Source organism: Platalea leucorodia (genome assembly GCF_965183815.1).
Source record: "Platalea leucorodia genome assembly, chromosome: 1".
Classification (NCBI taxonomy): Eukaryota; Metazoa; Chordata; class Aves; order Pelecaniformes; family Threskiornithidae; genus Platalea; species Platalea leucorodia.
Window position 1 is genome coordinate 166914439 of NC_138823.1, and position 27715 is coordinate 166942153.

Sequence of the window (27715 nt, forward strand, 5' to 3'; positions counted from 1 at the left end):
TGAAACAACCCTATATACCACTTACTCCAGCAAAACAGCCCCCAGCAAAGTCCTCAGCCATGGACTTTCAATTATAATTCCCTTCATAGGTGTGCCTGTGACTCAAGGCTAGAACTAGAGACAAAAGAGTAGTCTGCTCTGACCTACCTGCCTGGAGCAGAGGCTTGAGGATGAGGGCATCTATCCGTGCCAGGCATGCTGAGAAGGTTTCTTCCACTTGGAGCAGAGATGCAGTTGCTTCAGTCATGCACATGTCCTGGACACAACACAGAAGGCACACATAAACTCCCTTGCAAGAGTATCCATCTACCGAGGCTTCAGCGCTCACTGCAAACCATCAGCCTTTCCTGCTCGTGACAGCACACACAGGTATAACTGCTGTCCCCAAAAAGCATTTGAAAATCTTAGAAGAAGAAATGGAAACCCGATAGCTCAACATGAGCTGGTGTCTCAGAAGACCACCGAGGCTACAGCCCATTTTCCAGATGCCCCAGCTGAAGATCTTCTCAGGTGGGCCATAGCATGTCTTCTACAAAGGCTCTAAACTTCTTGATATGTGTTAATGCTGCTTAGTGCCAGATTCATTTTCCCAGAAGAAAATCTCTGAAGTACAAGGCAGAAAAAGATGAAGCAGAGCATCTCTTCCCATATCTCTCACCAGTTTTCTGCTCAGGTGCCCCAGTCTGCACCTTTTGGCATTAAAAGCTATTGTCCGGAGCTGCAGAGCTGCGCCAGCCATGCCCAAACATCCAGCCCTCCAGAGGAACAGAGATCTGGTGTTACTCCTTTCTGAGTAGGACACTGCACTGCTGGTTATATGTCACAACTGCTGCGTCAACAAGGAAAGGTTGCCTAAAGTGGAAGTGGGCAGCACTTAGAAAAAGAAGGCAGCAAACCCATGTGAGCAAACTCCAGTAGCTTCCTCCTTCCTAGCCTTACGTCCCGAAAGAAATGTATCAGAGGAAGTGAACACAGCCAGCTAATGGCATGTCATAAAAGTCTGCTCTGGAAAAAGGCCAGGTGGTGAAGCTACTGTGGGCAGAATCAGCTGATATTACTAATGGTGATAAAAATACAAAACTCCGAGATTCTTTTAACTTCGTGAAGCAAAGCAGCAAACTCAAGGGACTGAAAATGGTCTGTCCACATTTATCCTTAGCCTGGTTGTAGTGCACACTCAAAGGCTATGTTCACAATAATAAGCAAAGGAGGATATAGCATTATGCTGGAAAGATTTACATTGCTAAATTGGTGGCAGAGACTTTGGCACAGTTCTGATGTGTGCCAACTAGCGCCTCTCCCAGACAATTCTCTTTGAAACAGGTAGCTTGCACATAGTTGTGCTGTTTTGGGAGGTAAGGAGAAATTAGCTACGTATAATTTATGCAATAACCACTTGGCTATAGGGGTAGACCTAATTTATTTACTAATGGAGACGTAACTAGAGTCTTTGCACTGAACTCAGGCTATCTGCTGGTGGCGTACTCTAAGACATCCTGAACCTCTACCCTGATTCCTACAAACAATAGGTGAGATTCATTCTCCTTGTGTTGATGTCAGGAAGTCAGACAGAGAAGCCTAACCGTACTTTACACTTCATGGGAAGAAATACCTCAAGCATCTCAGCGTGGATAATAAAAAGGTCACCCAGATGGGGTGACTATGTTAGGTGGGAACATCTACTTTTTAAGCTTCACACTGGGTGGATTCCTTGCTGAATAAGAGTTTGAGCTCCCTAAAGTCACCAAACTCTGCTTAGGAACTCCCTTTCCCGGTCATCCTGGAGCTTGGGGGGAAATAGCATCATAGAACAAGGGACGCTTTGCAATTTAAATGGTTAGCTGGCCTGGTTTTAAGTGGTTGTTTGGATCCAGACACAACTGACTGCACAGATGAATGACAATGTTTTCTCCTTAGTAACCACTGCCTCTTAAATTTTATTTGTCTGAAAAATGGGAAACATTAAAAAAATCCATAACCTCATTAGCTTGCAAGTTTTCATACATCAAGGTCTGCATGACCATAAGGCTGTTTTTTGCAGGAACACTGGCGATTCGTCCCAGAGGAAAGCTCTAAGCATGCAAACAGGTCAAAAAGCTGGAATCCAAATTCCTCCTGGCCCCTCCTAGGGAAGGCAACTGAGCCAGGAAAAAAGCAAAACAAAACAGCAGCCAGCCATCTCTCACCCCAGAGCACCAAGAGGACAGGACAGAGCTAAAAGTTTATTTTTTGCCACCACTTAATGCCCTGTCTTGTAGACACAAAGATAAAGTTGTTTCTCACAGGTCCTAGAGAGCACTCAAGCTTGTTAGAAATTTCTAAGCATAAGTAGCTTGCTTAATCAGCGAGTAAAATCAGGCTGGATATGTGACAGCATTTTGTTTTCAAACGCTTCAAGAGAACAGCAGGTAGTCAGTGGGGTCATATTAGGCTCACTGAGTAACAGTCGGGGGGGCGGTATTTATGTTTTTTAAGCCTATTTTGCCTGTTTTTGGAGAAGAAGGGAAGAGGATTCCATCATTTCTGATCACTCTGCTATGAGAGGGTCTTGTTCCCCACCTGGTCCTTATTTAATACTGCAAGAAAAGGTTTTATCCTGTGCAGAACATAAAGAATTGGTGCTAGATGCCAAACTCCGAAAGTCTTCCCCAAACTCTTCTTTTATCAAAACAATCAGAGAAGCCACCCAGTCATTACATACAGATGGCTTAATGTAAACTGAATGACTCAAACCAAGGGTGCAGATAGCCACAGCTTAGCTCCACAGAACCATGATAGTCCACGAGCAGAGGCAGGAGGCTGAGGAGCCTCCTCAGGGCTGAAGAGCACATGCACAACACCACAGGAACATCACTACCCCAGCCTAAGTGTTATTTGGTTACTTCTGTAATGGTCACCTGGAAGGAGAGCTATGTATGTCCAAGGTGGACCTACTGATCTGGATGTGGCATTGCCCCTTCCAACCACGAGCTGGTCCCATACTCTGCCTCCTGCCCATCTGCAATCCTGGTTGGTTGAGGGTCTATTACTCATGAAGACCTGAGCTCAGACCTTACGGGGATGACCCCAAAGCATACCCATGGTGCCTTACGTGGGTTGAGAAACCCCTGCAGTAGACAGACCCCCTGTACAGACCCCCAAGCTAACTCTGCAAAATCAGAAACATCTGGATACTCTTTTCCATTATAACCTGATACAGAGCTAACAGTGTTTTGTTTTGGGTTTGATGTTGGTTTTTTTTCTTTTTACCAATCATGTTCTCACCCTTCCTGGGAAAATGTGTGAGCTACTTCCAGCATGAACACAACAGGCGGGGATCATTTGCTGAATGGGCAAGCAGCACCAGTCGGCTTTCAAAACAGCCCTTCCGGCACCACAAAAAGACCTAAGTTGCCACCTCACATCACATCACCCAATAAGGTAAGCGTGAGTTTCAGCCACCATTTCCAGGCTGTCCCCATCAGTTCTGTGAGAACAGCATTTGCACACTTATTCTAGCCCAGTCAGGCAAAGAAGATTTGAAGTTCATCACTTAGTGAACAAAACCAATGCTGGCTCAGCTACAGAGGGCAAAGGAAACAATCAGGAGAGTCCAAGGGCATGTGGAGGTCACATTATACATTCCCATATGTGAAAAACTGAATGCAAGCTGCAGTGCTGCCAGATGATGGGAGCACTGAACAGAAACCTGGGGCTGTCACATGCTGTCTTCCCCCAGCTTGGACACAGCTTTCACGCGACTCAGTGGTTTTGTAATTCTGTGTTTGCTCCACGAAGGGCGAGGCAAGCTTGAGCAGAGCCACTCTGAAGCCTGTTCACAAGGTCTTGGTCTGCTCTACATGGATGGCTCTGCTGCTAGGGAGTCAAGACCTTTGAAGATGCTGCACTCCTGATGGCCAGAACTGAAGGAGGTGCACCTCCAAGGAAGGGTCCACTAGCTGCACATAGCATGACAACGCCTGGTTTTATCTGCAAAATCAGAAAGTCTACGGCCTTTGAGGATGGAGACTTCCACTGGCAAAACAAAACAGCCACCAGCCTCCTTCAGGCTCCCATGAGGAATGATGATATCTCCCTAGGAGAATGTTTTCCAAAGTGTGAGACATATCTGTTCCTTCTCCCTAAATGAAGCTACAAGAAAGCTGTACAGCACAGGTCTGTAGGGAAGGGACACATAATACTATTCATATAGAAAGAGGAAAAAGCCCTTGAGAAACAACAACTGTAGCAGTCACCAGATCTCTGTGGCTCATCACAGTCTTGGCCTGTCCACTGAGCATGACACTGAGGGCAGAAAAAAGGGTGATCCAGCACCTAATACCAACCTAAGTGGTTCCTGAGCATCCAATAGATCGGAGCAGCCTGGGTTGTCTGGAGGTACATTCAGCCTCAGTAGGACCTGTCCAAAGCTGCTAAATGCACATTTCAGCAAGAAAATACATGTCTTGAGGAGCCACAACAGGTTGTTATACCCGGTTTCAGGAAATTGCCAGAAGGGTGGGTGGAACGAATAGGAAACCAAGAGACATTTTGGTGAAATGCTGAACCTCATTGTCAGCTTTGAATAGAACCTCTTTCTACTATGGAGTCTGTAGCTCTGAGGCAGCTGTTCCACCAGGAAAACGTCTGGAAAGCCCCATAGATTATAGATGTGACGCAAAGTTTCTCATGGAAACACACATCTAGTCAATCTTATCAGTTCATCAGTACATTAAGGAACAAACTGGACATCCACAGAAGGACTATTCATTTTCCATCTTCCTCTTGTGAATCCCCCTCTGTGCTGAAGTTAAGACTATTGGTCAACCAAAACACTTCTCAGATGGCAGAAACCACTCGTGAACGATACCAGATTTAGGGAGTGCTCAGAACATTTTAATACTAAACCACCTGGGATATAAATGCCATGACCATGTTTGCTGTAGCCCCTCCCCTCCTTAAATACTTCTCTTTCCCTGAATCAGCCATCCTAAAGGGTGTTGTGCCTTTGAAGCCCTTCCAATCTCATCCATCCTTGCAGTTCATCACCTTTTTACTACAGACTGCCTCAGAAATGAGGCCAGTCCATCACTCTGTCACATACAGTCCTCAAACAGGCCAGGTTTTCCCCTTCCCTGCCACTTGAGAGGCAGTCAAGTTATTGCTGCCATGCAGCTGAAGAGGTACCATCCTACTACAGCCCATGCCAAGTGAGTACATCATCTTTCCAGAGGCAGTGATAAAGCTGCTTTAATTCAAGCTCTAGTTCAGAAGTAAATGAAAGCATTCCAAATTGAAGCCAAGAGGTACTAAAGATACTTCTTTGTCAAGGTAAACCTGAAACTCTTCCTCAGATACTGCTTTTCACTTTCTAGGCCACTGTCTCGCATGCCGCTAATGGTGTTGCTTCTAACTAAAGGAACTAAAACCATCTAAGAATGGAGTATAGCACATGGGCACTTATGCTTGGACTGGTAAACGCCTCTCCACTTTGCAGCAGGATGCAGTCTAAAGCATTTGAAAGCTAAAACTCTCTTCTTGACAGACTGTCTTCTAGATTCCCAGCAGGACACACAGGTCCTGCCCTGCTGTTAACCACTCACTCACCCTTTGCATGAGCATTGTGTCTTTCCCCAGGCAGTGTATAACTCTAGAGGATGCACAGTACATGGCAGAATAATACACAGTTCTGCATAAAACCTGCCATTAGGGAGTTTTGCCCTCAGAAATTAGTAGATAAACTTATTAAAAGTTTCTTGTTAGACTGAGTCAATATAGATTAGCACTTTACATCACATCACAGTGTGTGACATAATAGACAAATCTTGGGACCTTAAACCAGCATGAACCTAGACTTAACTATGTGTTTCCACCCCTTGGTCAGTTCAACATCTGTAAAATCGTGATTAGTATGACTAAAAATAGGGGTTTTTTTTTGGGAAAAGATGGATTAGCATTAAGGGTTAGTCTTAAAGGGTGGAGAGAGAAGAGGAAAGATGTGTTTGAGCTTGGACCATGGACCCTAGCCTTCTTTGCCAGATTACTTTTTAATCTGGATCCTTTCCCCAGCACATTTTAATGTACCATCACATAAACATGCCCACAAGCAGGGTGGGATCTCCTCATTCAATTAGTAGTGCCAGCTCAGAGTCCATAAACTCAGGAGCTCCTTAGGCCATGGGAGCAAACTCTGGTGGCTCCTCTTTCTGTCCCAACCTTTGCTGCTTTTCTCTAGGGGCCAAGTATCCTCATGCCTCCTAACTGTGGTTCCAAACGACATCCCCCCCACGTGTCGCGCTCCAGCTAGGTCTGCATTCAGGCTGGCACAAAGACCATTCTGTCATGTGGAAAAACAATTCCAGGCCTTGTTTAACCAACACCAACACGCTGGAGCAAATGCTCCCATTCAGACTCTGCTCTTGTCAAGCCTCAGACGGTCATGACTCAGGATGAATTAGCATTCAACTTACCAGGGCCACCTCATAAGCAGACAGAAACACACAATGTGCGAGTTAAGAGGTAATTGGGAATAAGCAGGGCAGAAAGACAATAAAACCCTGAATCCCAAGACAGCCCTTAGCAGCATAAAAAGGAGGAAGAGAACAACAGAGACAGCAGTTGCTTGGATTAGGCTTTAGCATGGGATACAGGGAGTGTGCTGATGCCAGCCATGTGAAGGAACTAGGCAAGATGTCATTCAACATTTTCTTTACCAAGGGAAATTGCTGAGCAGGACAGCAATGAAAGTAGATAGGCACAGTGCACCACACAGTTTAAAAACACAAGAAAATGAACAAACCCATCAAAACTCTCACCCTGAACGCAAAAACCTCAGGCTTTCAGTCAGTCCAGGTTCATACACGGACGAGGCCACATAGCAAATATTTAGGGCACAGCACAATCACCTCTACCCTCAAGCAATGAGGCCAGGTCATGATGAACAGCAGGACATTTGACCTCACCATGTCTAATTAAGCCATGGAACTCACTGCCACAAGACTGTCGTTGCTATGAGAATATTATACTTGTGTTCAAAAGCAGCTGGATGAGTCCATGGAGGAAAAATCAGTTAAAAGCTAATAAAAACAAAGGCATCAACTCCAGCTCAGGAAGTCCCTGAGGAGGCAAGAAGCACATATGGAGGAAGTATTACTACAGCCCTTCCCAGTGTTTGTGGTGTTCTTCTCCAGGCATGTTCTTCTGCATCATGAGAGGTGAGAGAGCCTGGCTTGATATTGCTGATTTTATGCATCAGTCATAAAATTGTTTGTTCGTCACCTGCATGGCAGGACCTCAAGCACTGAAAGAAGAGACAATGCAAGGTTGTCAAAATATCGACCACATGAAAATCTCAGCAAATTTAGGATAGCAGTGTGGGGCCAGGAGCTTATGAAGGGTCAAATGAGCATTCAGTACTCTCTTCAGAAAGCACTGAAGCTGCGTAATTGATTTTTCAGCTCAAGAAGAAACTTCCCTCCCTCTCCCCCCGACTTTTGTCTTTGTCCATCTTTAACACAGAAACCCAGGGAAAACGGGAAGCTAGGTGTGGGGGAAGGGAGCATGTTTCTCTCTCTCTCTCTCTTTTTTTTTTTTTCTCAAAAACAGGGAACGCAACAGCTTTACACAAACCTTATCTGACCCAGCTTTTTTTTCTTCCCCAAACCCAAATTGGAAGCTCATGTCCCTTCCTTAGGAAGTTCACTCCTGAGCCCAGTAAAAACAACTATAAACCTCTAGTTGACTTGAAAAGGACAAAACCCATCTGCCCTTTCTGGGTGTCTGAAGGCTGAACTACCCACTCCAGACTCCTTTTGTAACCAACGAAGAGGCACACGAGAAGCTCAATTTAATCCATCCTAAGTGAGATGAGTGAGTCTTTGGGCATACCTGGTCTCTCTCCACTAGCTACAGAATTAAACAGCTCAAATAAGACCCTTGACTTGTTGACAACTAAGGCTAGAGAAGATCACTCTCACCACAATTAAGGATATCATTCAGCCTTTGCAAATAACAAGGCAAGTACGATGAGGCCCACAGGTGAGACGATGTTTAGTTAGTGTTTTAATCCCTCATGGCCTTGTAACTCCCACTATCATTATTGTTATCACTTGCAAGCACCTTATGCGTGTAGAAGCATAACTATTTTGACCCAGCAACTCATATGCAACACAAAACGACTTGGGGTTACTGGATGAAACTCCAAACCAAGCCTGAAAAAACTACAGGTTGTCTGGAGGCAGCAACGGAAAGGAGACTGTGAGAAGAGGGGCTTAGTAATTCTCCATTACAGTAGAAATGTGGGAAAGCCAGAAGACAACATCTAGGGAGAATTTTTGTGTCACAGCTCTGGTAGCAGCTTTGGGAGCAGGAGCTCCCCTCCCTTGGCCTCATACTCCCACTGTGCCTACTCTGCTTTTCCAAATCAAATGGGATTTCAGCATGGCCTCAAAAAGCAAGAAAAATGGCAGAGCGCTGCACATCTGGGGTTTAGAATATGTGTTGCCATCTACATTGAAGCAGTTTTTGAGTCAAACCCTGAGTATCAGTCTGAATTACAGCCTGGAAACCAACCCAGAGGCACAAACAATATCAGAGGAGTGTCCCTTGGGACGATGGGACTGCTGCTAGGGCTTCACAGATGAGATGGAGTTCGATATACAGTAATGTCATCCCCCTGAACCATTCTCTCCACTCAGGACCTCCAGAACTTGAGTAGGACCAGAGGGGATTTCGCTTCCTTTGTGCTAAAAGACACAAAACCATCATAAAACTGTGACAATAGCCACTTTCGAGATGGCTGGCTCCACCAAATATTCACAAGTGAGGCTCTGGATCCATCCTCTAGCTGCCCTGCCTTTTGACACCACTACTTGCCTCTCCTCTCATCTCACAGATGTTTACTTATGCTAGCGGTAACGTCCAAAATCTAATGAGGTGTTACTATGAAATGCCTGTTACAAAACCACCTAAGATCTGCCCTACCAAGTGACCCACGCAAAGCCTAAGCACTTCACAGCCTTCAGGCATGGCATCTCCAACCTGTCAGAAATAGGGCAGGGCTGAAGTACATACAAAGGAGCAGGAATGGAGAAAAACAAACAACTTGCCTGGATTAGTTTAATCCCTACACCCAGCCTTTCTCTGCTTTCGGTTTGGGTTCCTTAAACTCACTGATGGCGAGGAACACTAACAATCCCGAGTGAAGAACTGCCAAATTTTTCCTCCTCTCTCCTCTAGTGCCCAAGGCCTTTACTAAAGACTGAGTGTAGTAAGAAGCTTCTAGTGTTTCATCAAACCCTTCAGGTGCTCTTGGAGGACAAATTACAAGCTACTGAAGGCAGGACAGACCTGCAAAAAGTCACCGGTGCTTCCTAACCTCTGATCATCATTCCGAGAAACCACAGTTCACTGAGGCATTTTGAGTGCCAAAACCCAGGTCCTTTGATGACCTGAAGAGCTGGTCAAAGCTCTGACAAAACTGTTTCACAAGAAAATTACTGTTTGTTGAGCCCAATGTACTTTGCATGAGCACTTTCCAATTCAACAGGAATGTAAACAATACCCTACTAGGTCAGGCCAGTGGTCCAGCTAGTCTGGCAGCAAGAATAAGAGCTGCTATTTAGAGAACGAACATAAGCTTGGCCACTTTTCTGAGGTTCATTCCTTTTGTATATTCCCCAACACCAACTGTTGCATTAGAGATCTCAAAGGGTGCAACCCTGTTCCTAGTATCTGCCTATGGACCTGTTGTCCTTGAATTTATCTTATCCCTCTTGAACTTGCTGATATTGTTTGCCTCCAAAATGCATTACTAAATTGAAGGCAGGGTCTTGACAGACAATTCTGCCTGGTTTCCTTGCAGATCCTCAAAAATCTTGTCTTGCAGCTCATTGGGAATTGAAGTCATTGCAGTGGCAGTAATGAAACTACCAAGTTCAGGGAGCAGCTCCAAGGTCTAGCAAGCTTCCAGGCCATAGGAAATTTCCACAGACAAAGAGACACAGCTTTGGTTCAGGTCCAGATTAAACTAAGCTAAAGTTTAAAAACAGTCCCTCCTGTTAACTGCAGCCCCTCCTCTTCAGGCTCTAAACACATAGTTTTTTGTTACTTTTTAAGTCTTAAGTGTGCTACTGTTCCCCTATAATTGGGCCTTTGACCCAGACTTTTCACTTAACACCTGAGACATCTGCAAGCTTGTGACCACTTCCCTCCCTTGCAGAAACCCAGGCAAGCTTATCAGCCTCTCTCACCCTAATTAGTTGGGTATTGGTGTCTTTACTCTGCCAGGCAAGCTGTGCAACCCCAGCGTGAATGCGTGGTTTCCAGCCTTACTTCATCAGGCTTGTATTGCCAGGTTGCTTGTCTAGCACGGGTGGAAAATCCCTCCCTCAAAACAGGAGCAAGCCCCAACACACACAGGATCAGGCAGCTGCCTGCAGGAGAGGGACCGTGCGCACCCACATTTCTCCAGCATCCCTTTCTGGGAAACACAAAGCGCGAGCAAGCACAGGATTAATGCCACAAGTCTGGACCGTATTGGGAATTAAATACCTTAAAGGCAACGTACCTTCTTTATGCAAGGCCAATGTGTTGTCTAGATGAAGCACAGGGGTGCATGAAAGTGCGTTATACACTCCAGGAAAATGCACTCCACACCTTTGGTCACATGCACAGGTAAAATTTCTGCCTGTAGAAAACACTCCCAGACTTTGCTCTGCCTCAGGACTTTTACTCATGGCACATTACCTTCAACAGTCCCTTCAGCCTGATCTTACACCCCTCCCGAAGTACATGTCTAAACATAAAACTAAGCCTCAGGATCAATGGGAAAACAACCAACCAACGAACACTGGTCACGAAACCCAAAAATAACCAGCGTGTAGAGCAACGTACCTTGCATAAGGCAGCCAATTAAAATTCCCCTGTGGTAAATGCTAAGGCAGCAGCTCCTCCGAGCTTCCGAGTCCTGAAATACTCTGTGCCTGTCGCTCTCCCCTCCCACCTCTCCCTCCCACGTCCAGCCACCTCGTTTGCTGAAACACAGATCTGGGCCTGTTCACTAGATGAGACATCCACAGAGCCCAGAGAGACAGTTACGAAACCCGCGCAAGTAGGGTTTCTAAAGCAATTGCTTGTTATTTCCCTTTTAACAAGGACAAGAACTTTTGTAATCTATGCTCTTGCAGCTCATGTATTAGGGGAACTTAAAATACAAGAAAAAGAAAGGGAAAAGGACAGGATGTGTTTTTCTTTGCGCAGTGGCGTTTCTCAGCTCTAATCCCTTTTCACCAACAGTGCATTCCCACAGCAGTTTGCCAAATGAAGCTCCTGTGCTTTTTCTCCTTGTTCTGCCAGTCTCTCCCCTCGTGTGACTTCCGCACTTGCTGTAGCTCACAGACGGAAACCCTGGGAAACGGGAGGTTTCCTGCTATTCAGAGCCTGCTGCTGAGAGCGTGTGACAGCCCGCACGTGATGCATGCAAAGTCTGCCCTCTGCTACACCTCAGCCAGCAGCAGCTATTTCCCCTCCTCCTAAAGAAAAAAAAAAAAAAACAAAAACAAAACAAACGAAACAAAAAACCCCACCAAACCAAACTAAAAGCAAACCCCAAACCCCCAAGTCCATCTATCAGGAGGACCCAGAGTCCTCCCCAGCCCATCTACTACAGCTTAGCCACCACCCCACTTCGTAAAGCACAAAAGCGTTTTTCCAGTTGAATTACAGCAAATCCCCACAAGCATTTTGTCAAAGCAGCAGCTGCCACCATGCACTTGCTCTCCACATCACTAAAAGTAGATACGCTGCCCGACAAAAGCCCCATGCCCTCCCCTTCTGCTTCCGAGCGTGCTGAAGAGCAATAACAAAGCCCCATTCTTTCCCAGGCGCTCCGACATGTTACGACTCAGCAGCTCACCTCCTCCCCGGCTATAGGATTTCAAGGATTTTACAAACTACTGGAACTTACTGTGGGTCAAGGGATCAGGACAAGTCGGTCTCTATAGCGAGGATGCTCAGGGTGCAACAGAAGAAAAGAGGTGCCTCAATCACCTTTTGTTCGGAGAGGTTCTTCTATTGTGTTGACTTCCTTCCCATTTTCCTGGACTCCTGGGGTCTTTTCAGAGCAGGAGGTGCCCATAATTCACTGTCTGCCTCAACACAATGGTTTACACCACACGGGCAGGCAGACCGGCAACCCTCAGAGCAGCAATCCTGGTACAGAGCAGGGAACAATACCAGGGAAGGATGCAGCCAGGGAATGGAAAGGATGAGTGAGCAATGAGCTCACTGCCGGCCTCCTACCTGCCCTGCAAGCTGCAAAGGCAAAGAGCTGGTGATCAGGACTTCAGCACAATTACAGACCTTTTTCTTCCAGTCTGAAATTTGGAATGAAATCAGATTTTCTGCATCCTGAGGAATTGCTTACCCACAAGGGACTAGATGGCAGACAGGCGCCTCAAATCCTTTCAAAGTCTTTGCATAGGTGCTTGAGCCCAGGAGGACTTTCCAGCCTCCAGACCCTATATGGATGGAGATTGCTCCCTGGCAGAGCTTATGATAGTGCCCACCCTCCAGAGAGGGTTTCAGAGATCCCAGTGCTGAGTATTTCCCTATTGAGCACGAAGGTCTAAGGATCTCCAGCTCCCCTGCAGCATCGCGTGAATGCAATGCTGCAGCATTGGGGGAGATGGACACTGGAGACACCTTACATCTATGGTCTTCTGGTTCAACCCACTGAGTACATTTGGATCTGGGCCTCAAGCTCAGCTTTGTGGCTTATTTCTGTGCAGTTTTGGGCAAGTGGCTTGTTGTGTGTGCTTTGGATTCATGTTTTTCCCCCATTACTCTTTTTAACTCCAGTCTGGTAAAGCTGTGTTGAAACTATGCTGACACAGAGGGGTGGAACTGTTTGGCTTGAGACACCTCTTTTGCTTCTGTTTCCTCAGCAGAATTCTGTTTTCAGTCACTCAGCTAGTTTTCCTGAAAAGCTCAGAATTTGCACAAATGTCATGTTTGGTCTGAGATCTCCAGGCTGCTTCTCAGCCTTAACCCCAATGAGCGACAGCAGAAGCCCCAAGTCCTGATGTTTGCACCTCTGCATTTCAGCTCTGAGACATCCCTCCTGGATGTGGACAAGGCCAGTCATGATCTGTGCAACCCAGTTCTCTGTACGCTCCTACTCGTTTGCTGCTTTTCCTCTTCTCCCACTGCTCCCCAGCCCTAATCACCCTTGCTCCTTTGGATGCCTCCAGCAGCAAACCAGACAGCCAGGATTTTTCTTTATCTTCCTCCGAACAGCTTCACATTCCTGCCCCCTACAAGCTGTCCTCAACAAAGATAAGACCTCCAGCTTCCAGACCAGGATATTTCCCACCGTGAGCTAACCTGTCCCCATTGCCTGAACAACTCAGCTGATTGTGCAGCAGCTACCAGATTGCCACAGGTTACAGCATGAACTCTTGTTGCTTTGCCTTAAAACACTGGGCTAAAAATGACAGTGATTTGCTGCTACTTGAGCAACCACCGAGCCATCCTAGAGCTTGCACTGCTCTGACTCCTCTGCATCCATGAAGGGAACCTTCAACACACTGTGGACATCTTTACATCCAGCCTTTAAGACCAGATGAGGTCTGGGTTGGATATGGAGGGTGAGGCACAGCACGGTCCATCACCTATGTTGTATAGACAGTTAGTATTTCTTAAAATAAAGTCTGATAAAGGGTAAGTGTCAATTGTGCTCCGCTGTCCAGAACATTTCTGCAGTAGACAGGACAGTGATGAGAACACAGATGTTTCAAGAGCATCTAGGGCTGTGTGTGAGACATGATTCTCATCTTGTAAGTGTAATACTGCAATTACTTCCCCATCCTGCTTTGATTCAGGGGGGAAAGGGGAAAAAAAAACAAACATACCCAAAGACAAAGTTTTTTAGTCCTGATCAACCTGAAGACAAAAAGTCCTGTTTTGATCTTGGGAACTTGTTGGTTTCAAAACTTGAAGTAAAAATAAAAAAAGAAAGTAGACCTGAGATGCTTTCAATTATAAAAAAGAAACAACAACAATCAGGGACACATTGAAAAATGCAGCTTTTCTTTTTGAAAGAAAGGAGTCTATCCCTGGACTTTTGTCAGAACTAAGCTGCTTCTAACAGTTTTTATTAAATAAACACAGCAGTTTTCTACGGAATTCTTTAGAAATCTTCCCTATCAGCTCTAGGTCTCTCTCGTTATCTGACCAAATCATAATTAATGAAATTGTTGCTGGCTATCTGCAGCCACAGATCTTAAACATAAAGCACTTGATATTATTTCTAGCCAAGAGCTTAAGGGATGCTACTAGCATTCACTTGTCTACAGACAGCAATATCAGGTGGTTCAGGCTTTATATTTTGTTCTCCTGCTTGACCTCAGTTTTAAATCTTTGTTTCCTATGCTTGCATGTGTCACTCTGGGGACCATGGTTTAAAGCTAGGCTTAATACCATCACTAGAAACATCTGCTCGAGAGATCAGGGAGAGACAGCTGCAGTGCAGTGGCACCAACAAACATACCGTCTCCAAGAGGTCTGCCCTTAAAGAGATGGCACAGCAAATTGGCATTCAACCACCTATGGCAGTTAAAAGCATTTACCCCTCTAGAAATACCAAACTAAGTTTGATCAAGAAAACTAAGAGAAGTTCACCTTGCTCCTCCTGCTTAGGTTTTTTAACCATGAGAACAGAAACATCCACCAAATCTCACCCCAATTTGTACCTCGTGAGAAAATGTCTCCTTTCATAGAATCATAGGATGGTCTGGGTTGGAAAGGATGTTTAAAGATCATCTAGTCCCACCCCATTGCCATGGGAAGGGACATCTTTTGCTAGATCAGGTTGCTCAAAGCCCCGTCCAACCTGACATTGAACGCTTCCAATGATGAGGCATCTACAGCTTCTCTGGGCAACCTATTCCAGTGTCTCACCACCCTCGTCTCGCCACCCTCTTGTTTTCCACCAAATATAGCTTCCCTGAAACAAGTTTGGTAGCGCTACGTTAACAGCTGGACTCAATGATCTTAAAGGTCTTTTCCAACCTAGATGATTCTATGATTTTAAGTTGCCTTTTCGATCAAGGAGTTTTTGGTTTGCGTTTTTTTGTTTGGTTGGTTGGTTTTGGTTGTTTGTTTGTTTTTTTTTTTTAACCAAAGCCTATTTATAGTCCAGGTTTCTCTGCTGAAACTAGGTCCCAGGCAAATTCTTGAGTTCCGGCGCCAATGATGCTGAGGCAGCTCTGTTGGCCAGCACATCTTTCTGTCACCAGGGCAATACCACCCCATGTTACAAGAACCAACCATCCTGGAAATAGCTGCTTTATGACTCACTCGGTTACAAGAATACCCTTGACTACACCAGGTCTGACATGGGATTACTGAAGCATGCCCTAGAGCAGCAGCAAACAGCCTGCAGCCTCCCATTCCCACAGCATCACTCAATGAAACCCCAGCTCCTGCTCACTCTTGGGTAGAGGCTGTTTGAAGATGTGAGAAAAATAAACTATTTTTTTTTTCCTCCAACAAAAGCTAGCTCCTCCTAGCATAAATCCCAGTATCATATAGCTTTCTTTTCCTTCCAAAAAAGATATTTTGAAAAATCAGCAGCTTTATTTACCCCTCAAGACATCCCAGGAGTTTCAGATGAACACCAGTGTCAAGTAAAAGAGGACTGAGTTGGGAGATGGAGGAGGCAATGCAAATCTAAGATGGCACCAGGCCCATAATCCCAGCTAGCACCAACTTGATATTTCCGCTGCCTTGCTACAGGCATGCCACAGGCCCATCCAAGGCTTTGGCAAGGAATAGGGCAGTCATAGCAGCTGGGACCTCATTGGATCTGTTATGTTTTAGCCAGCTAAGGATCTGACACAGCACCCACCCCAGACAGGAGCAACAAGCTGAAGTACTCAGATTCACTCACCCAGGGGACTCTCACATAGAGGTGGATGTCTGATCCAAGCACGTACTCTTTAGCTCGTGTGCCTTGCAAGCCCAGAAGCATGGTATTTGTGCATGCCATTGGGAAACTATGCATGGAAAGAGGAACTAAGTGTGCAATTATTCATATCTCATGCAAAAGAAGTTTCACAATCTTCTTGATAATCAAACTTGTCCCGGTTCTTTTCACTGAGGCAACAGAAGCCTTTTCCCTAAAGGGTAAGAGAGGCATGCAAGGCAGGAGTGATTAGAAAACAAGGAACAAGAAACTGGGATCAACAATGGGTACAGCCATGTTTTCTACATCTGAGCTACCATTCAGCAGTAAACCAGTATAGAAATCACACACTTCTACAAATTCTCCAGAGTCATGTCAGGATGCACGAAGAATTCAGGTATCAGGCACCGCAAACAGTTATGCATCTGCATCTGTATTCCTGTCCATGAGAGACGGAGATGACAATCAGACAAGACCGGGGACAGATTGCAGCACCAGACTGGCCAGGAGCAGGGCAGGCACAGAAAACGCATAAGGAGCGAAGGCATGGAAAAAGATACCGATACGTACTTGGCATCTCTCCTTACCACATTCATTTCCCTAGGTAGGAAAGCCCCATACAAAGTTAAGAGACTGACTCTTCCTACAACCTCCAGTCTCAGTGTCTGCTAGACAGAGAGCTCAGATGCAAACAAAAGGTCCCAATATTGATCCCACACTGGCTCTCAGTTGAAGAGTCAAGAGTTAATCCCCGGAAGTGTGCACGGTCTAAACATTTCAGCCTTGGCTGAGCAGCCAGATGACATAAATACTATTTCCCCAGCCGTTTACATGACCCTTGGCAAGCCCAGTCCACCTGTGCTCTCCTCCGTTAGACAGCAGTTAGTCCTGGTACTGTTTCTGATGACATGTCCATGCAGTGCCTGGTCTATGGCAGACCCAATTCTTAGCACCAGCACTGCCAAAAGTCCATCACTGGCAGGGACTCGCTACAACTTTAAGTTGTAGAAGTGCAAGGTCATCCAAGGCATTGACAAGACCCTGGGCAGACAGTTGGCTGATGGCCTTCACCAGGTAGCACCTGGTTCTCTTTAGAGTATGGAAGAGCTGGAAAGCGGCAAAACCAAACAGGAGCACTCTGGCCACCAGCATAAGCGACAAAACATTGGTCCTGATCCAAGGACCAAAAAGTACCCAAGAGTAACATATCTCCTTGTGCCTGTTAGTCAAGCTGTACCAGTTCCTTCGCCTGTTGGACCAACTCCAGCTGCAACAAGGTGGTACTGAAACTGTGCATCATGAGCTGCACCAACTGGTCCCATCCTCCCCCTGTCCTACACAGCAAAGGAGATTAGGCTGCCAAGGCAGAAGAACTAGATGTTCATGGTGGGGCTGGTCACCATTTCAAGGTGTGTCCCCCTCCGTGTGAGCTGTGGTACTTGCTTCTACACTGAGGGCAGAGGGGCAAGTCAGGATGCCCATCCATTTGGCCATAGCTGCCATCCAAAGGTCAGGGTGCTACATTGCTCTCAGAACTTTGGAAAGCCCAGATGGCTTACAGACACTTTGGGGAGATACCAAGCACCTCTGCAATCGCACCAAGCCCCACATCATATCCAAAGACACAAGCTCGCCTGGGACACCATAGCACATGGCGTTACACAGCTAATGTGCTTACTGCTCAGTAAAGCAATTCTAATTCTTACTCCACGGAACAAAACAGATAGAAATACCGGTCCTTAGAGCAGCTACCTTCAACAGTGACAGCTGGCCAGTCCGAGAGAGGCATAGGGACTCTATTTGAGGATTACTTTTCTGTAACAACATGCACAGAAACAAGGAAGCCTTTTTTTAAATAAAACCATGATGCCCATTTAGTTACAAGAAAGAAACATGACTCATGATTCCAAACTATTTATTTCTCTGTAGTAGCTTGTCTAACTAAAAGCCTTGCTAAAGAGGAAAACAAACACTAGCCTCTGGCAGTCAGTCCTAATTCCATAGGAGCTGCTATACATGCAGATAGCCAGAAAACAGGACAACAGACCAAAAAACCCGCTTTCCTATGTCAGCAGCATACCAAGCTGTCATCTTTCAGCTCAGAACAGCTTCTTCCCCTCTGCAAAGTTATCTGAGCCTTTCCGTAGTAAGTTCGATGGATAAATTTTGAGAAAACTGTAATAATAACAAAAGTGTTGTATTGCTCTTTCATTGTAGCAGAATGATTACAACCCTTCTGGCTCTGAAAATGACATGAAAATTTGTCTAAGTCAGAGGAGAAAAGTGATACCAGTGAGATAAGCAAGTACTTAATTGCATGGCTCTTTTGGGCTGCAGAACAGCCCAGCTGGGGAATGGCACAGGAGTCTACAGGGCTTGACTGCAGGAGGACAGTGACTTTTACCAGGGCTCTTCCAAACGCTCCAAGTAGGGTGGCACAACCCCAGCTGCAGTGCTGGGGCCTTCTTCCCACTCCTTGGCAAGCTACGTCAGATGAATCTAGTCAGTGGATCAGAGGAATCCAGTAGCCAGAGGCATCTGGCACGTGGAGACATGAAAGAGGAGGAAGGGTGCAGAGCTACAGGTAGGTGAGAGACTCACTGTAGGAGGATGGAGAGCAGAAATCAACTAGATTTTCTTTCTTAATGCATGAGACATTTTTGTGGCCAAGACCAGTCCCCCTCCATCACCCAGATGGGTTTTATGGGTACCTCCTGAGAAAGCCACCATTTGATTTGAGAGGGCTGGGAAGGGCTCTCCTCAAACACAGGCAGTATGGGAGAAGATAACAAAGACCAGCCAGCACATGAGCAACTCTGAAGAGCAGAGCAAGTCTAGGTCCAGTCTTCCCCCCATTCCTATCCCTCCCGGTTCCCAAATTCCCCGTTGAGATAGCAGCATAGACCAGGCAGCCCATCAGCAGCCCACCTTTGCTGTAAGGGCAATGACAAGTCACTGCAACACTGTCCCTGGAGACAGAGCAAACCAGGAGGAGGAGGAGACCTTCCTTCTGTGGCCACATGAGACTGGTGGCCCTCTCCTTGCCTTTGATCGACCTTCTCACAGCACCACACTGGCCGCATCCAACCTCTCCCTTCAGCAGCTAAGTGGGGACAGCAAGGCCCTGTCCCACTGGGCTGGAAGCCACCTGCAGCCACGAGGCACATCAGCTGTGTAAGTCCAACTGCCCAGAGACATGGTGCCGGAGAAACAAAGGCACCTTGTCCTACAGCGTTGCGGTGAGTCGCACCATTATATCCCGCTCCTGCGGCACACGCCCTATCGGCACTGGGAGGAATTTTGTGAATATTTGCCTTGATGCAACTAGGAAATGAGCAGCATTCCTGTTTTACAGAGGCAGAGAGGGTAGGATTTTGCTGAATTCACAGCCTCTCCAAACTGTCTTGTGTCTTAATCATGGACACATCCTTTCCTAACCCTACAAAATACCCAAGCAATAAACTTTGGAGACAGACACTGTCATGCACTGAACATCACCCCATTCTCACAGCTGTAACCCCCTGATCTTCATCATGGCACAGAATGAAATCTTTTGCAATAGGACCACAACCTCCCACAAGACCACTTCAACAGCAGTTTAGTAGCATCTCCCAGCAGCCGAACGCCACCTGAAGAAAAAGCCCATCTTACCATGGATTGAGCTGTCAGCCAGGGTATGTAGCCATGTGAATGGAAAGAGCTGGTGATGAAAGCTGCCTGCTCTAACTTTTCAGCTACTTTATTTACTCACTTTAAGGGGAGGGGAAAAAAAGGAAAAAAAAAAAAATTCAAGGAAGTAATGTTCCTCTCCCAAGGTGCACTGCAAAACATTCTTGGTAGACATGGAAACCCCTGGCAGGCTGCCATCGCTTGGCCAGTCTCCACATTAACGTTTCAGCAAGCAACTCAATACTTGAATGGCTTTTAGAGAATTTAAAGGGAAACAGCAGCCGCGGATGGGCAATGCGGCTGCCACTCCCTGTAGGCAAGCATTAGGGGTGTTCCTGAGTTTGCCTTCAGCTCTGTGGAGACGCTTGTTGTGCTTCTCCGGTGCACAGGGCAGGCAAGTTATGACGGAGCCATCTGAAAACAAATGCAGCTGCTGCACTGCTCCTACAAAGGAGGTTTCCTAGCCAGAGTCTTCAGGGACTGAGGGCAGCCTTCAAATACCTAAAAGGGAGCTGCGAAGATGAAGGGAAAAAAGTTTCATGATGCTCTGGGGATTAAACTGAAGCTAAAGGTATTTAAGAAGATCCATTCCTCCCTTCTCCTGGTTTCTCCCCTCTCCTGGCACCCAGCTCTCCTCCCTTGCCCTGGGGCTGCCTCCTCTTTGCTCATGGTTGGGCTGAAGAGCGATGGGGAACTGAGAGCCTGGTCTCCCTGGAAAACTCCAAACACCCAGGAGACCAGGCAAGCACATGGGCTTGGGACCTTGCTGTCCTGGGGGAAGAGTAAGGAGAGCAGAGAAAGCCTGGAAGTGATTGCTGGAGGGCATGGAGGCTCTGGGTGTGGTTGGACACAGATGATCCCACACTTGAGCAGGAAAGGAGACCCTCCATCTTCCCCCAAATCCCTTATTCCCACTCATTCAGGAACGTGTATTCCGCATGGCAAAGGGTTATTTCTCTCCAAACACTGTACCCCTGCACAGTGGCCATCACCGCAGCTTCAAGATACTTCAAAGCACATAGAATCATAGAATGGTTTGGGTTGGGAGAGACCTTAAAGATCATCTGGTTCCAACCCCCCTGCCATGGGCAGAGACACCTTCCACTAGACCAGGTTGCTCAAAGCCCCATCCAGCCTGGCCTTGAACACTTCCAGGGATGGCACAGGAAAGTAATCAAGGAATTCCACATGGAGGAAAGGAATCAATGTGCACCCAGCAGAATGAGCAGCGTAACAGAGCTGCGATGTGCGCAAAAATTACCCACCGGGTCAGTCTTGGATTTCCGTCAACATTGCCTGCAAAGGGTTTTACGACACGTGAGTGAGCACAAGCACACACAGGACACACAACTTCTCTCTTCAGGAACCTCCTCACAAAAGATGTTTGCATTAGAAATCTCCATTAAGAAATCCCAGCTATGTGGCAGATATCGATATCAATAAAGCCAGAATAAAGCACAAAGATTCACTTCCCTGCTCTCTTCTTACATGCTGGGTGCATTTCCAAGAAGACCAGACCTCCAGTCCCCCATGGCTCTTTGTCCATTTGCCCATCAGCCCAAATGCAGGCAGATAGCAAAGGGCGGGGGAGAAGATGAGGCAGGCAAGAGCCACATCCCCTTTCAGTGGTTTGACCCCTGGGGCAAACTCGCACAGTTCAGGACCACGACGTCCTCCCAAACAGCATTGTCGTGCTTTTGCGTAGCAACAACGCCAGCCCTGCAGTGATTGGCAAGGTGACATGTTTAGCAAGAGCCACATTTCATTTATTTCCCAAGAGGATGCAAACAGCACAAGCTATAAATAGGAAGCTGACAAGTTTAACAGCGCCTGTGTTTTCACTAAGAATTGGTGGTCATCCACTCATTGGTGAGTACGTAACAGCATGTGCAGTGTGTGCTATGAGTAACCTTATCCGGTGAGGGGTCATTGCTGGTAGGGCTGTATACGGGAAAAGACAACTATTTCCCCTCTCTCTGCAAAGCCCACTTCCTCACCATTACTAAATTCAGAAGTTTTGCAACACTTCTTTTTCTCTCTACAAAATATCCAGCTCGAGAGGTCAGGTCATCAAATTAGAAGTAGATGCTTGCGTATAAAGAGTTTGTTTGTCCTCCTTGTCATGAAAGAAAATAAAAAAAAAAATAAAAAAGAACTCTAAAAGCTCAAAGGACTAGAAGGCCAACATGAAATCTTATAATTTAAAAACCCATCAGGAGATTCTGCTCTGACCTACTCCAAGTATTTTCAAATTGTCCCAAGGAAAGAAGCTGAAATGAAGTTATGAAGTGCTAAAAGATCTGGAGTCTGCAGAAATGCACATTTTTTTCCCCTGAAAACTAAAGGAGGCACTCTGTTTCAGTGACCCATATATAGAATAAGAAATCTGGAGGTTGGGGGAAAAAAAAAAAAAAGATCAAGTTTGTTTGTGCTATTTTTGCACAGCTCTTGGCACAAAAGTTTTCCAGCAGTGGTCTGATGCCACGGCAGGCCTGGTTCACGAGCACACAGAGGAGATAGCTCCCCATCAGCTGCAGGAAAGTCACAGCCTAACTTGCTCAGTGCATTAAAAACCAAAATAAATCACCAAAAAACTACACCTCTTGAGAACCTGCAAATAAAAAGATGGGAGCAGTGTTGAACTCCAGCCCATGGGCAAGGCACTAATAATAAACTTCACTCTGGAAATAGCAACCCAGAGGCTTGGGGAGCTCATACGGCATTTGACCCAGGGCACAGCAGGTGCACTTCCACGAGCTCCTCTTAAGCGGACTCGTGCTTAGACAATGTTTTCTAAAAGGAAGCAGATCCATAAGCAGCAGGACTGGCAGCCCAGTTTGCCGTGGGTTTATGCCCTGTAGTTGCATTCACTGGTGTCTAGCAAGATGCAGGCACAAACCAAAGCTCCCCACGGCTCGGCTGGTCATAGTATCTCTGCCCAGCGTGGATCCTCTGGTGTCCAGCGAAAATTAGCCACATACTGTCCTTCTTCCTTCCACGGGGACTACAACTGATTTAACCTTTTACCCAATGGCATACTTTTTTAAATGAAATGCACAGAAATTCAATATCTCCCAGACATTTAGCCTTTGGCCAGTTTGAGCTGAATTAAAGCAAAGCAAAGTTTGAGAAGTCCAGAGGAGGGAAGGTAGGGTGAAGGGAGGAGGAGAGGGGCAAGCAAAGTATCACGTCTGAAAGCCCCATTTTTCATCAAGCTCAAAAACATTAAAACCGGCTCAGCGAACCACTGCTTAGGATCTCAGAGCCCCAGGCTGGATTTTCATCAGGGAAAGGAGGACCAAGCTGCACAACTTCTGAGGCATGTGCGCAATTCCCTGCCTCGATGCTGCCACCGTCTGTTGTCTGCTGATGAGACCTCCTAGCACAGCATCCTGCGTTCCCTTCCCACCACACCCAACTCTCATACCGATGTTTTGAGCACAGTTTCCCATCACCTCATGTGTGGGAACACAGCAGCTGACAGTCACCGTATAAGGCTACAGCAAGCACAAATGCAGCAGAGAACCGAACGGCTGCTTTTCATCCGAAGCAATGTACAAGTTGGCATCATTCCACCCTCCTCTAATCTTCACAATCTAATCAGTGATGCAAACTTAAAGCTGGGCTGCCTATTTGAGCTTGTAAAATATTAATTTGCTATGGAGCTATTTTTCCTGAAATTGTGCTAATGTCCGTAAAAGAGCTAGAACACAGTGACAGAGGTGGACTAGATCCTCCCAGGCCTCATTGCTTGTTTTCTTGCCTAAAATCCCAGGCTTCTCCCAGTAAATACTGCAAGAAATTATGAGTATAGAATATAGTAAACCTGGTTCATCCAGTCACTCTCCTCCTGACTCTCTTTTTCAGTCTGTGGCCGAAGGTTTTGTTTGCTCCTTGGTGGAAGGACAGTCCAGCTGAGAGTCCCATGCCCCCTCAAACCCCTCAAGCCGTGTTTTCCCTACCCATCTGATTCAGATAATTTTCTTGAGTGCTTCGAGCAGAGCTGAGCTGGAGATGGTGGCCCTGCAGCTTTAGCTTCTACAGCCTGCTACGCACATGCTCTTCCCAGTTGCCTTCAGCTCCCTTCAGAGATCAAGTCCCAGTGAAGTTGCAGGCTGTAGCAACACATCCACAAGCTCCCTGAGGGATGAAAGATGCTTTTAAAGTCCCAAGATGTCAAATACTCATCTCTAGTAACACTGGACTCTGCTAGCACAGGGTAGCTGTGATGCTGATGATGCATCTGCTTGGCTTACAGCCCTTTTTCATTAGGGGAAGAGAATTCTCTCAACAGGCCAGGAGAAAAAACAAGAACAAGAGAGCTGGAATCAGTCAGGCAGCTGTTAAAAAAAAAAAAAAAAAAAAAAAAAAAAAAGCAAAGCCAGGGTCTTAATGAGTGAATCACCTTCCTCTGGGGGAGCAGCAAGAGCGCCGAGTGCTACTTTGCTCCCTGTGTCCCCCCCTTCATGAAGCCCGGCTTGAGAAGCAGCAGAGCACTCTGTAAGCGACACCAGTCTAATTAATTAATGACTCCCCGGCGTCAGCTCTGTGCTGCTGGGTTAGAAAGGAAGGCAGTAAAGAAGGGCCAGGACAGCACGCGACCGCTTCTGCTAAATGCTGAGCGCTGCTGAGAGCTGGCTGGGTTATTCATAACCTCTCCTGCTTTGGGCTACGGCACAGAAGTCGGAGATATACTGTAAAGAGAAGATGGCGTGGGATCCACCCTTGCAGCATCCTCTCTCCTGGGTGAAGTCTTCCTCCCTCTTCTTGTCCTGCTCGAGAGCTGCCATGGCACAGTTAATCGAGGTAAGGAGCTACTTGCTTTACAGACTGGGGGGTCGGGGGTGCCCAGGAATCATGTTTTTTCCATGCATGTTACCCAGGGAGGACAGGTAGGGCAGACAACAGGGAATTTAAGGTGGCTCCAAGGAGTTAGAGGCTTCTTTGGGAGATGCTTGTTGCTTTCTGCAAGCCCAGCACTAGAAGGAAGGTGCTTTCAAAATGCCAGTAGTTGCTGCTTAGGACAGTCAGCACTTAAGGGCTACTTTAAGCCCCAAAGAGGGCTTGACACAGCGCAAAGGGCCAAAGTCACAGCACAGCATTTTCTAGCCCAGTACTGTGTGTCCAACAAGTGCCCCATATCAGAGGCTCAGGGAAAGAAGAGAAGGACCAGGCATGACCCAGGAGATCCTGTCCCTGGATGTACCTGCCCAAGTTAGACATTTGGACTGCATTTTTCGTCTTCTGCCTTCCCTCATTTCCTCTAGTTCAGCAAAAACGTTAACTTTTGAGGTCATGTTCCTCACTCACAGCTCAGTTTGAGAGCTTTCCCCTGAGGATGACTACGTGCTCCCACAGCCCCAGCTCCCTACAGCAAGGCTGGGTTGAACCAGGAGGGAAGAGCAGCTTCACAACGCAGGACTACGCCCTGGAAGCAGTTATAACTCATTGCCAGCAGTTTCAGAAGTGAGAACCCTGCCTGGAAGGGCAGGCCCCCGGAATTACAGCTGCTAAAAATTTGGTAGCCCAGCTATTTTCAACCTCTTCATCACTTTTCCTAAGGTCTGAGCCATGCTAGCGACAGCTGCTGCATTGGTCCCGGGTCAGAGCCCCAGTACTGCGGTGCCGATGAGCAGCATGTTCTTGCAGCAGAGCTTGCTTTGCTCAGATTTCTGGGTTTAGGTAAACTGCTCGAAAATGCATCTGTCAGGCATAGCTGAGTTAAGGGCTCTGATGGGCTAGCATAAGAAAAGATTTTTTTCAACGTTTTAAAACTTTCCATCCCTGGCTGCCCTGCCCCTCACCTGGCTTCACACCAAGCCAGGTCTGATCTCCGCAGCCTTTGGTCTGCAGATTTTAGCAGTTCATCACCAATAAGTCAGAGGCAATGACAATTGTGCTGAGTTCATGTCCCCACCCCATGGTCCATCTTCTGCCCTGACCCTCTGGTTGTCTCATTTTAAAGTTACTTAATTCAGGATTTGCAAATGGGTCTATGAACCCATCCTGTCTGAGCATGATCTAACATCCCCAGCAAGGCAAACAGAAACCTAAAACTCCTTTACAAACTCACACACACTCTGCTGTAGACATTTTCCACATTTTTCCAAGATATTCAGCCTACAGCAGCTCTCAAGGTGACAAGTGAGGCAGAACTTTCTCTTACAGTGCACATTTCACAAAGCATGCTTCACTGACGCCGGGGCGACGTGCAGACACAGCATCCACCCCACCGGGAAGATGTTCCCTTTCATTAAGTTTCAGAGACACACACTTTACAGGAATTGTCCTCATGCCAAAGCAAAACAAAGATAAATGGCAAAACTACGGAAATTGTTATAAAACAGGTGTAATTTTATGGTCTGCTTTACTTATACCAGATTTTCTGGAAAATTTGTCTACTTCTTATAGCACATCAGAGGGAGCAAATCTCATCTGGGAACACAAGCTGCATGGCAGGTTAACTAGCAGGTATCCAAAAATGAAATTAGATGAACAGTCAATTTCTGTATTTCTAAAAGCAGATGAATTACAGGCTGCTCTGAAGCTCTGCAAGGACTTTTTACTTCAAATAATTATAAATGTGGTTATCCTAAATAATTCAATTTATGCTAAGCCAGCCCACCAAAGCAAACAGAGAGAAGGTCAAAGGGCTGGACATCAGAGCATTTCAATGAGCTCAAAAAAAACCCCCACCAAAACCAAAAAACACACAGTAAGGAGAAGTAAAGAAACAAGAAGATGCGCTTGTTTAATGGTGTTCAAGTGTTTTCAAATGTGCAGATTCATGTGCACTTTCCACTTGGGAGCAAAGAGGCAATAAAAGCCTCTGAATATCGAATCTAATTGCATTGACAAAAAGCTTTCCTCTTTCATAGGCCTTTTGGAAGAATTCTCAGTCCCCCAGGTTGAAAGTTAACTATCCAAGGATTAGCAAGGTACCCTGGCACTGGGTAAAGTTGAAATTAGCTCCGTGGGCTGCCCTGGACACTGCCCCATTCAGTGCACCAGGAGCCTTCCTGTAAGGTGCATTACAGAGAGACCTCCTGCACTTCACCCAGAGCTGCGGACTCTTCCCCATGAGCCCCTTGCCCAAGTTCAACTGTAGTGTGTACAAGTTTGTGAAGATACATACCCACGTAGCTCTACCTAGGCACCCCCCAGTGCCTCCATATCCCGACCTTTAAAATGCATTCACATGCTCAGACATGATGAGGTGCTAGACAGACACCAAGAATAATGGGAAAAGGCTCTTTTCCAGCATCACACCAATGCTCTAGCACCAAGAAGACCAAAGAACAAGAGAGCATGGCTTTGGCTTTTTTTTTCTGTTTCACACAGGACTGCTCAGACAATGCATTTAGCTCCCATAAAATAATATCCATTACATAAAATGCATATAGCACTGGTCCATTCCTTAGCTTTCCACCTTCCCCATCATTTGTCCAAGATCCCCAGCTAGGATGAAGTATCCATTTCAAAAATCAGGCAGCTTACACAGGGCAGGAGGGACAAGGTGATAGTACAATTCATACTACTACTGGTTTTGTCCATCAGACCTTCAACATGCCCAAGGGACACTCTGGAAACAGAATTAGGATGAGTTAGGGAGGAAGGAATATCAACATTTCCAGTGCCTCTAGAACAGACATTTCCTCTTATAAAGGCCAGTATAAACCCCATCACTTCTTAGATTTGGCCCTCTTTGGGCCAGGGCTGAAAATTAGCAGCATAATGTTTTATGACTGTTTTGTAAGCAGCTTAAGGAATAGCCTAGTCTGCAGCATAACAGGAAAACTGTCAAGACTTTGCGCTTTGGGAAAGCACAGGGAAATCTCTGCGCTTATTTGAGCCACTTTATTGATACTGAAGACTGATAAACCAGCTGGAATAGACCACATTTTCCCAGTCATCCTCATGTGATTCATTATTGAGTTCCTAACTGACATAATTATCTTCTCATTCCTATCCCAAGGCTTTTCTCAGCCCTCATTTAATTTACCTGGGTTTTATCCTTTGTTATAAACCTTTCTGTCTGACTGCAGACCTCTGAAGGAGAGAATCAGGCTAGATAGAAACAAACAAACAAAGAAATAAAGCCGT

The 27715-nt window shown here is 46.3% G+C and overlaps 1 protein-coding gene across 5 annotated transcripts in view; it reads right to left on the reverse strand.

Annotated features, from left to right (window-relative positions):
• Positions 1–21169, reverse strand: part of ALS2CL (ALS2 C-terminal like) — a 49978-nt gene extending 28809 nt beyond the window's left edge. For 2 of the 5 annotated variants that reach the window (XM_082303857.1, XM_082303856.1), the window contains exons 1-2: positions 659–804; positions 148–256 (exon numbers count right to left, since the gene is read on the reverse strand). In XM_082303857.1, the coding sequence (XP_082159983.1) occupies positions 148–256; positions 659–739 (190 nt within the window). In that variant the 5' untranslated portion in view covers positions 740–804. Of the gene's footprint in view, positions 1–147; positions 257–658; positions 805–10872; positions 10942–11944; positions 12078–21081 lie in introns of those variants that run through there. The other 3 variants (XM_082303860.1, XM_082303859.1, XM_082303858.1) reach the window with 3 other exon arrangements.
• Between the last annotated feature and the right edge of the window lie 6546 nt (positions 21170–27715).